The sequence below is a fragment of the Aegilops tauschii genome, chromosome 7, assembly GCF_002575655.3.
Source record: "Aegilops tauschii subsp. strangulata cultivar AL8/78 chromosome 7, Aet v6.0, whole genome shotgun sequence".
Lineage (NCBI taxonomy): Eukaryota > Viridiplantae > Streptophyta > Magnoliopsida > Poales > Poaceae > Aegilops > Aegilops tauschii.
In genome coordinates, this window is record NC_053041.3 from 643,367,530 (window position 1) to 643,379,093 (window position 11,564).

The 11,564-nt window shown below is 48.3% G+C and overlaps 1 protein-coding gene across 1 annotated transcript; it reads left to right on the plus strand.

Moving 5' to 3' along the window:
* The first annotated feature begins 10,568 nt into the window (after positions 1-10,568).
* On the plus strand, positions 10,569-11,264 carry LOC141027593 (serine/threonine-protein phosphatase 7 long form homolog). Its single transcript, XM_073504676.1, has 3 exons — positions 10,569-10,763; positions 10,832-11,049; positions 11,147-11,264. The coding sequence occupies exons 1-3, from the start codon at positions 10,569-10,571 to the stop codon at positions 11,262-11,264; spliced, it is 531 nt and encodes a 176-aa protein (XP_073360777.1).
* Positions 11,265-11,564: the final 300 nt, after the last annotated feature.

Genomic DNA, 11,564 nt, shown 5'->3' on the forward strand with positions numbered 1-11,564 from the left:
GCCACCGGCCACCCGTCCGGCCCCGGGGCCGTGTCAGTTTTCATGCTTAGGAGAGCGTCGTCAATCTCCTTAGGGAGAAACGCGAGCCCCAACTCTTCGTTCTCGCTGTGTAGTACCTTTTGGTACGGGAGCCACACCTCCGTGCTGAGGCGCGCTTGTTGTGCCTCGTCGGTCCCCATCAGACTTATGTAGAAGTCGTAGATATGATGGGTGATTTCCGAGTGTTGTAGAAGAAGCCCCTGCTCCGACTGCAACCTAAGAATTGAGCATTTCCTACGTCTGCCGTTCGCGTACGCGTGGAAATACTGAGTGTTCGCGTCTCCTTTGAGCGTCCACTTGAGACCACCCCTGCGCCTCCAATATTCCTCCTCTGCCCGCAACAGAGCTTCGACTTGCCCTTCCAAGGCGTATCGATGCGCCCATTCTTGCTCAGAGAAAGGGCGAGTGTCCGCTTGATTATCTAGGACGATTATTTCAGCAAGAAGCCTCTCCCTGAGGATCTTGTCAGCACGCCCCTGGTTCGCGCCCCAACCCTTTAGGCTTGCGCGGAGGCGGCCCCCGACAGCGATCCAAAACTCCATAGGGCCACGTTGCTAGCCTGCGAGTTGGACGCTATCTCTCCCTAAAGATGGAGTCGAAATCTGTGACCTCAAACCACGCGGTTTCGAAGAAGAACCGCGGGCTGCGGCGAATCCTGTCCTCCCCTGAGGAAAAGATGAGGGGCACATGGTCCGAACCAATCCTGGTTTCTGCAAGGAGCGAGCATAGTGGAAACACCACTTCCCAGTCTGGAGACATGAAAACCCGATCCAAGACGGATCGCACCGGGGCTAGTTGCTTGTTAGTCCAAGTATACCTTGCCCCAGTTCTGGCCACTTCCCTAAGTGCCATAGATGCAACAGCATTGTTGAACATAGCCACCCTTGGCCAATTGATATTATCGTTATTTTTGTCTGCTCCTGACCGAATCAGGTTAAAGTCACCTCCCACCAATAACGGGAGTTGGGCTACCGAAACCTCCCTCACCTTGGCTTCAAGTTCTCCCAAGAACTCGGCCGAGCGTGAGTGATCTGCTGGTCCATAGACTTGCACGATCACAAGCTCGCGAAGTGACGCTCGCACGCGGATGTTGGCAGCAATGAAGAAGATGCCGACCTCCCAGGTCAGCACCTCGAATGTGGCGCTACAGAACCCTAGCAACATACCACCCGAATGGCCCGTTGCCGGCTTATGGTGCCAGAAAAAGCGCTCAAGGGGATCTATGGCTAGGATATCATGGTGCCTAAACTCTGCTCTAATCGTTTCCTGGAGCCCGACGATATCGATGGCTTCTTTCCTAATATAATCTTTAAGTTGGGTGCGCCGACCTGCGTGACCGAAGCCACGGATGTTCCAAAGAAGCGCACGCATCTAGATGACGCGATTGCGCAGGCGCACCCCCCTTGAGGTGATCGCCTTGTCCACACGCCTCACCTTGCCGCAGCGAGGCGAGGAAGGAGCAGCAACCCCTGTTGCTGTCTCCCCTTCGGGCCGGATCGCTAGCAACGTCGAGGGCTCAGCCTCAAGTGCCAGACGATCCGCGTGTTGAGCAGCCGCCGCTGTCAGCGCCGCCTGCGCCATCTCCTTCGCGCGCATCAGTGAGATGAGTTCGCGCATCCCTCCCTCACCCATCGGTTCAACCCCACTCTCTCCCAAGACCTCGCTCAAGTGATCATCCGAAAAGGAGTCGAGAATCGTAAAACGAGGCAAGGGATTACCTGAGGTTTCGAGGTTCTTCTAAGCTTGTAGGAGTTGGGCACGTTGGAGAGACGGAAGATTCCCTTTGGCACCCTTGGCCCGAGCGCTGACCCGCACAGGGGCCGCCTGCCCCTCCACCACGGCCTTGGAGCGCTTGGCCTTCGGGAAGGACGCCGTCTTGGTCGCCTCCTGAGCGGGCGGGCCGGGGACAGGCACCGCCAGAGCCATCACCGCCTGGCGCGGCGTCGCGGGCGCTCCTAAGAGCTCCGCTGCACGCCTGGCCTCCGCGGTGACCTTGCGAACCGCCACCTTCTTGAGCTGCTTCACCACGCCAAGCTTGTTGCTGCTGCGGCCGCCTTGGGTCGGGGAACGCGAGGAGAGAGGCAACGAGGCTGCCGACGCCACACCCGGGGTGCGGGTATCGTCCTGCGTCTCCACCAGCATGTCCGAAACCACCCCAGCCGCCATCCTCGCCGGAGGAGACGTGACGGACCCCAGGTTGGAGCCGTACTGGTTTGGGATCGAGAGCTCCAGCTCCACGGACCCCCCACCAGGGGCTGCTCCATCATTGGCATCTGCACTTGGTCCGCCGCCCCGCCTTTGTCGGTGATGCCCAACTTCTCCCACGCCGCCGTATCGATGGAGTCATCCTCCATACTAGCATCAAGATCCTTGTCGCCGTCACGCCCCGGCCCATCCGGGTCCTGGCCACGGTTGGGGGGAGGGGGGTTGGGGGACGGGAGGGCAGGAGCCGCGAGTTGCTCCGGGGGAAGCTCGGGCTCGATGGAGATGTTGAAGCCTTCACCGTTGAACCAAATCTGGACCTGGCCTCGGAGCTTGCTAGGATTGCGGCAGGCGAAGCGCATGCTGACCGGCCCCGGACGGGTCAAGGACGCCTCCTCGACCAACAGGGGACGGCCGAGCATAGTGGTGGCCGCCATGAGCCGGTCGGAGCGTCGGTGCTTGGGTGGGACGCCACCCAGCTTGACCCACACCTCCGGCATGGCCAGACCCTTGGGCGCGTCGAGAACCGCATCACGTATGTCCACCATGAGGTTGTTGAGGGAGATGAATACCTCTCCGTCATACGGAGTGACAAATCCCAATCTCGATTCGTGCCAACCCAACAGACACTTTCGGAGATACCCGTAGTGCACCTTTATAGTCACCCAGTTACGTTGTGACGTTTGGCACACCCAAAGCACTCCTATGGTATCCGGGAGTTGCACAATCTCATGGTCTAAGGAAATGATACTTGACATTTGGAAAAGCTCTAGCAAACGAACTACACGATCTTGTGCTATGCTTAGGATTGGGTCTTGTCCATCACATCATTTTCCTAATGATGTGATCCCGTTATCAATGACATCCAATGTCCATAGTCAGGAAACCATGACTATTTGTTGATCAACGAGCTAGTCAACTAGAGGCTCACTAGGGACATGTTGTGGTCTATGTATTCACACATGTATTACGATTTCCGGATAACACAATTATAGCATGAACAATAGACAATTATCATGAACAAGGAAATATAATAATAATCATTTTATTATTGCCTCTAGGGCATATTTCCAACAGTACGCATGTTAGCGAGGTGCAGGTGCAGCGGGTCATGGTCAAATTAACAATCTTGTGATCATTGGGATTTTTGACACCAAATTTGCCCATGGATTATGTGTCTGCAGTCTAGTAGTACAAATCAAAATAATCCCATGTGAGGTACTCATTGTGAGAGTAGCATGGAGACCGGCCGGCTAGAGCAGCGGAATGGACTCAATTAGACTACTAACTAATAAAGCACGCATGGAGAGACAACCTAACAGTAACCCATAACAGGGGATCAATCATATATAAAACGACCAGTTGCCGCGCCATAGATAGATAGAGAAGGTAGAAGCTTTCCATAACCTGCACTTGTATTTTTTGCAACTTGCATATGTTCATCTCCCTCCATCTTCGGAGCTCTTTGTCGTCGAACGCCGAAAATGGTGAACAGCCAAAAAAAAAAGGTAGAACTAAAATCGGTAACTTTAGGCACATATTTGTGGCATAATCAAGCTACTATCTCCTACCAAAATTTGACAATGAGGTTTAAGAAATGCGCTGGATAGTTAGCTATGTAATCTTTGACGGTGAGTCAATCCCACTAACTCTGGATAGATCATGTATATCCTAGTGATAAATATTTAGATCACCCCACCATGCATAATAAGATCTCTGGTAGGCTATACCTAGGTGGGTACATGCACTTTGTATCGTTTTCCCCGCGCGTTGTCTTGCTCTCGGAGGCGGAAGGATCTCAGTGGCTCTTTTGAATTTCACTTCCACTTTGGATAAACGCACATTCAGAAAATGAGATTTAAGGCATGTCTCTAATTAGTTTCTACTAGCGCGACCACTTAGCCTTAACACAGTGTCAATATTGTGCACACTTATTTGTAAATACTGTGCACTACTAATTTGTTAGTCATTCATTTTTCATGTGCATCCGCTTGCCCACCATTCGAAGCTAGCCACAATGGCCTTGGTAACATGATCTAATCCAATGCCGGGTGCTTTCTGGTTCAAAGTGTTCCAACAAATGTAATCTATTTGTAGTACATCTCAGTTATAATGGAATTGCTTGAGCTCGTAATTTCTCTTGGTGCAGTTAAAAAGCTCAAAAAATTCCTTATCAAACTTGTGTACCCAAGATTACTGAAGCATCTGTCTTTGTCATGGTTATTTGCATATCAAAGAAAGTTTTAAGGCCCATAGTATCCCACTGTGATTTCATCTTTTTGGCTTCTTCAATCTATATATGAGACAGAAATCAATGGAAAAGAGAGAATTTATTCATATGCATGAAAGTAATCTCAATGACAATACAAAATAAACTATGCTTCATCATGACAATACATAGAAGAGATCATATGCAATAATATGTGACCATCATCCCATAGATGGCTCTAATTGCAACTAGTTTTTAATAATTTTGTAATGCGTATGAGGGACAACCTAACAGATAACACATGCTTGATTCAGATAGTAATAAAGTGATCACTCACCATATATAGATAGATAGATAGATAGTTGCTTTCAATGACATGCACACACCATATGTAAGTTGTTAAGTTAATTGGCTAATTAATTAAGACTAGTTGCTAGTAGCATCATAGATGCATAAACTAGCACGAGCCAAAAGCTCTTTGCAACTCGCATGCATGTTTCTCTCCATTTTCTTTAGCTGTTTATCGCGGTCTAGCGCCCGAAATGGAGCCCGGAAAAGTTTAAATTAAAAATAGCCAACTATGCATATGTGTATCACAAAGCAGTTCCACATTTTTGTCAAGATTGTTTTCCTTGTGGGTGTTGGGAACAACTAGTCAAGTATTCTCGCGTTAAGATATCATATCCCTCATACCCTGTGAAGCAGGGGGTTATGTTGAAAAATGGCTCTTTCTATCCTTTTATCTTTTCACTTTTCTTTGCCATGTAAGCTAAGTCTACGATATACAATGCTTGAGAGTGAGTCATCGCACTAACCATCGGTGGGCAGATCATTTATATCTTAATTAGTGATATACTACTATATAGATTGCCAAGTGTGTTCCATGTGTGATCTAGGAATAAACTAAATGTTTCCGTTAAGATATCATATCTCTCCCATCCGAGTAAATAGTATAAAACTACTACTTTACAGGCTAGGGCTCCAAAAAACTACCGGTTTAAAATTTTTCTCAGATAACTACCAAATGAGTGGTCGGCTATTAAAAAAAATAACCCAAATGCCCGTTGCTTAAAATTAAACTGCCCGAACCTAAATGATCCGTCTATTTGACCGTGTGTTTGACCATTAACTGACATGTGGGGCCCACATGTCAGTGTATCTTCCACACTTTTTCCTCGTCCTCTCGAGTACTCCCTCCTCTGTGCCTCCCTTCCTCTCCCCTCGCCGGCGTGCATGCCACCTCACAGCATCGTCGCTCGCCGCGCGTCTGCCCTGTCCTCTGTCGCCGTTCAGTGACCATCCCTGGTGCGGCAGCGACCACCCACCGCGTCCGCACCGCCACCCATCGCGTCCGCCTCCTCACCTTCACCTGCACCACCGGGTCCGCCCTCACCTTCTGGCGGCCGTAGCAGAGCCCGCCTCAGCCGCGGCGGCGGGAGGCGCACACTCCAGCAGCGGCACATGCCATACGTGTCGTCTCAGTGGCGAGCTCGAGGAGACTGGCGAAGGCGTCGACGACGGTCGCAGGTGAGGTGCTTGGTTTGCTCGGCGACGGCGGCCACTGCATTCTTCTTGGGCGTGGCGGCGGTTGCACAGAGGGCGGTAGGGCATGGCGGCGGTCGCATAGGCGGGGCAGCGCGCCATGGCCAGGAGTAGCGGTAGTGGCCGACAAGGAGCTCCGCCTGGACCCCAGCCGGTCGCCCGCCTAGACCCACCCCGAGTCGGCGCGAGGAAGAGGAAAGAGAGAGATACCGCGCGTCCGTGAGCTCACGGCGGCTGCGGGCGCGGCTCACCGGCTGGACGAGGCAGCGTCGAGAGGAGCCGCGCCAGTGGCTGCTGTGATCTAGAGTAGGGACCCGATTGCTTTTTGGAAAAAGATGCAGGACCTGATTGCTTTTTAAAAATATTTCCAGGGACCTGATTGCTTTTCAGAAATACACTGACATATGAGTTCCATGTGCCAATTAATAGTCAAATAAATGGTCAAATAATTAGAGCTCTGACGCATGGGGCCCAACTGTCATAATCACGATTAGTTGAAAAAAACACTGTCATCAGGGTTTTTTGAAACAGACGACCACCCATTTGCTAGTTATCTGAGAAAAATTAAAAACAAGTAGTTTTTTGAAACCCTGTCCAATAAAGTAGTAGTTTTATGCTATTTCTCCTCCCATCCTATGAAGCAAGGGGTTGGTGAAAGATGCATGATACTTTCTATCTCTTTATCTTTTCACTTTTCTTTGCCATGTAAGCAAGTCGACGATATATAGTCCTTGACAGTGAGTTGTTGCACTAACTATGAGTAGATGGATGGATCAGGCATGCTTATCTTAATTAGTGATAAACTATTAAGTTTCCTTAACACGCATGATATATATGGATCTCCGGCCGGTAGCTGATATCTAGGTGTGTGCACAAACTTTGTGTCGTTTTCCCCGTGCGTTGTCTTGCTCAAGTTGATGAAACCATCGAGCTCTCTTATCTCACTTTCACTTTTGATAAAAGCGCGATTTAAAACCGCGCCTCTCCCTCTAATATTCCACATACATGCGGCTGGATTAGTTACTGTTTACCTAGCGCTATTTGCCACTTGGCTTCCTCATCAAAAGCACGGTTAAAAGCGTGTCTCTCATCCTGAATGCATGCATGCACATGTTTAGTTACTAGAGCCATGCCACTCACTCCTCCCGTACAAGTACCATCACTTGGTGCAGTATACCAAACCAACTTAGGCCTTCTTTCTTCTCCTGACTTCTGGCTTCTTCTTCCAGCACAATCAACTTTGGTGTTGGCTCGAAGCTAGTTAGGTTAGGCCTTCCCTATTCTCTCTGGACATATCCAGGATGGTTGTCCAGCCCTTCCCATTTCTTTCTTCCTCAGGACCATAATCAGATCCTGAGTTAATTGTTGCTGGTATTGGCGACTTCCCACCCCCTACATCAGTATGTTATCCTGGCTTCGAATGTGTTCAGCAACTTTGCTCACGATGTGCCTTCGGCCAGTGCAGAAGGAAGACGATATCGATATAACCAAAGACATATGTGTTATTTTCTATTTTTGTAAGGACGGTGTTGTAAGAGCCGGACAAGTTTAATATATGCCCTTGCCTGCTGAAAAAGGGGATTAGCACAACATCGTTCTAATTCTCTGCCAATCCCTCTTAATATCCATGCACAATCCATACTAAAGCAAACAAATCCTTGAAGTGCCACACATGTAGGCGTCTACTGGCACCTTCCACTGCCGTAAATAAGAAAAGAAGACAATAATTAATTGAAAATGATCACCACACATTTTTCTTCAAAAAAGGGCCTGGAATCTACCTCTTTTCCCGCTTCACTTTACAATAAGGAAAGTACACAGAGCATCACCAATTGGACTTGCCTAATCTTACACCTTTCTTGCATGTCCACGGACACATCCGGATAGTGCCTGGCATGTATGCTTCGAACCCTTGTGAGTCGGTTCACGCTGTTGTGTCTCTTAAATTGTCCGGACACATACATACTCCCTCCGTTCCGAATTACTCGTCCCAGAAATAGATGTATCTCGATCTATTTTAGTTCTAGATACATCCATTTCTGCGACGAGTAATTTGGAACGGAGGGAGTATATATAATTGGCAGAGACTAGAAGAGAAAGAGAAAAGAAAGAAAAAAGAAGGAAACATGGTCCATGTTGGTCCAAATTTGACGTGGCGAGCTGTCGGGACTTTACCAAATGCCCTTATTTCCACCTCATATATGAGCTGGATTTAACGCTGCACGGACATTCTGAACATATGAAGACGAATAGACGACATGAGAGTCTGGTTGGGCAGCTTTTTTCTTCTAGGGTCCAGGAATTCTTGGTTGTCCGTCCGGACATTGGAAGGATCTGAAGTCTGTGGTCAGATATGCTCTTAGCGGCAAAATTTCGTGTTTTGACCATTTTCGTGTATAAATTCGGTATCTGGCCCCTGTTTGAATTTTTTTCGACATTTGACCCTTTTTCCTACCACGGCACCCTATGGCGGGAGGCTTGCATAGCCTGCCACCACTGTGCCTGGCGGTAGGCAACTAGTCCACGTCAGCAGCGCAAACGGCCGCCGCCCCCCTCCGTTTTCGCCCTACCGCCGTAGGTCCTGGCGGTAGGTTGTCTGATCCTACCACCAGGGACCCTGGCGGTAGGGTGCGAACAATTATTTGGTGCGGCCGCCCGCCCCACCCCCTTCAAACCCCACACCCACCCGCCCCAACCGCCAAGAACAGAGAATTATTGCCTCTCTCGCCCCTCTCTCATCTCCTCCACCTCCCCTCTCCGATCTTCTTCGTTTCCTCATCGTTTTTGCGGATCGAGATGGCCCCGAAGAAAGAAAAGTAAGCTCCTTCGATCCCTCCAATTAGTTTTAGTCAAATAGCTTCCGATTCGTCGCATTATTTGATTCAAATCACTCCCCTTTTTGAACTAGATTTGATTTTTTTGAACCCTAAGATTGATTTAGGTTGATTCTAGATGTTATATTGTGTTAGATATGAACTCTAGTGACTAGTTGGTATGGTTGTGTGAAGATGAACCCTAGTTCATATTTTTTGTGGAGGATTTTTTTTGATATGATGCAAGTTGGAGGAATTTGTTGTGATATGATGATGCATGGTTATATGCTATCATGCAAGTACTGGATGTAGTTGGAGAAAAAAAGTTGAACCCTCAAGATGAACCTTGTTCATAATTTTTTATGTCAAAAACATTTATGATATGCTGAATATTGGAGATATTTGTTTTGATATAGGATGCATGTGGATGTTATATGATGCAAATAGTGGATTTTGTTGAAGTAAAAATGGTTTACCCCTCGAGATGAACCCTAGTTCATGGTTTTTGTTTTTGAAAAATATATGATATGATGCATGTTGGATGTTGTTGGAGAAATATGATATGATATGATGCATTTGAACCTTGGTTATTGCATCTTGATATATGTATTTTATTTATTTTTTAGCCTTGGTGATTGCATCTTGATATATGTATTTTATTTAGTTCATGTTCATGTTAAAAAAAAATCTTCATATGCTTATTCAAAGATTGAACTGATAGCTTTTTTTGGATGTGATGAACCTTTGTGATGCATCTATATGTTTCCTAGTTCATGATGAACCCTAGTTCATATTAAAAATTCTTTTGATATGCTTATGCTTATGTTTATGCAATTTTTTTAGGAGGCCACCTCTTGCGGACGACATCGGCATTAAGTACACAATGCTTGACACTAAGGTCGAAAAGGGTCACGGTGCCCGTTTCATTGAGAATTGAGTGGTAATTACCATTCTTAAACCAAATCTTTCGAATTGATGAAAATAAGTTGCTAACTATTATGTCTATACTAATTATGCTTTGGTTCTTGATTTTCACAGATGCTTCCGCCACTGCGTATGAGGGCTCATAAGACGACCGTTAAGATGGAGTACGATGAGCGGTACGCACCGTTTTACAGGAGAGCCCGACTATTGGGTTTCATCCTGCAGTTCAAGCGTAAGCCGCCGACGCTCGTCCACTCAGCTCTCACGGCTTTGATCGACCGGTGGCGGCCAGATACACACAGCTTCCATCTTCCATGTGGGGAGATGACCGTGACCCTCCAGGATTGGGGGATGATTACGGCCCTACCGCTCGAGGGTTGTGCTCTCACAGGACGAGTGGAGAGGGCGAACTGCATGATAGGGTTGTCACCCTCATCGGCGACTGCTCTGCCACCAGCTAAGAACAACCGGACTTCCGGCGTATTGCTGTCATGGCTCCTCGAGTACCGGAGCAAGTGCCCAGATGATGCCGAACCCCGGGTGGAGGAGCAGTACGCCAGGGCCTACCTGTGGTATCTTCTCACGGAGGTAGTGTTTCCAGACTGCTCCGGGAACTCTGCCCTATGGATGTATCTTGACTTCCTAAAGGACTAGGATGCGGGGTACAGCTGGGGGGCCGCCGGGCTCGCCTACCTATACCGTTTGAAATATCGTGGACGTGCGCTGCTTTAGATTATGACATCTTATCATGTATACTTGTTTTGTATCTTGACGACGCGACCCAGAGGGTGGAAGTCACGTCCGGTATGTGTGCATGTTTATGGGGCCTCTCCATTTGGATGTGGGAGCAAATCCCGGTGGGCCGTCCGGAGAAGCTGCGCTCGCATGCATGGACGGACTATGGTGAAGATGACGAAGATGACCGGTACCCGACCGTCGCATACGCTTGGGACGTGGTGCATGTCTACACGGGCGAATCCAAGGCCTTGTACAAGGTCTTCAGCAACAAGCTTGATGCTCTGACGGGTTTTCAGGTATAAGAACTAGATTTCGAATAGTTTCGATGCCACTTTCACTTGAGCTTACCATTGTTTGGTACTAGGTTACTTGGCGGCCGTATGATGATGATCGAGAGTGGGCGTTCGAGCTGAACATGATGTGCAAGCAGGACCGGATTCTCTGGCGGTGCATCGTGCCCATTATTTGTGTCTATGCCGTGGAGTACCAACTGCCACAGCGCGTTGCCGCGCAATTTGGTAAGGCGCAACACACACCACCAGTTGGCTTCGTCTGCGATACCGGTGGCTACGACCTACACCAGTGAGTACCACCAGGCGTCCTCATAGATACCAAGTTCTTGTTTTGATGTTTTACATTCATTCTTAGGGTGTTCTACATTCTTTCTTATGCATTGCAGGATGAGCAGGAAGAACAATCAGTCAATCATAGATTGGGAAGACCAACATGCGAGATACATGAAGGAATGGAACGAGTGGAATGGACACAAAGATACGGAGAGGAAATTCATTGACTAGGACAAGTACGAGCATCACATGCTGTGGTACGACGATGGCATCAAGCATCGTCTGCATCTGAGGCCCCAGTGGACGACAACAGATGACGAAGACCTGTTCGATGACGCCTCCGAGAATGAAGCCTACGATGAGAGCATCAGAGAGCTTCAAGGCGGGTTTAGGGAGTATGGACCCCTCATGAACATAATGGTAAGTTGTTTTTATCTGTTTTCAACCAACGGTTGGATGAAATCAGCTTTAGTGCTACTGACTCATTTCATTACTTTGCAATCTTCGAAGCTGAACAAAAGCATTTTTGAA

What these genes read in the sequence shown, in the direction of transcription:
- LOC141027593 (XM_073504676.1), top strand. Translation starts at nt 10,569, where the DNA reads ATGTGGGAGCAAATCCCGGTGGGCCGTCCGGAGAAGCTGCGCTCGCAT. An exon ending in ATGCTCTGACGGGTTTTCAG is followed by an intron (nt 10,764 to 10,831) that starts GTATAAGAACTA and finishes GTTTGGTACTAG; the next exon opens with GTTACTTGGCGGCCGTATGA. An exon ending in GGTGGCTACGACCTACACCA is followed by an intron (nt 11,050 to 11,146) that starts GTGAGTACCACC and finishes TATGCATTGCAG; the next exon opens with GATGAGCAGGAAGAACAATC.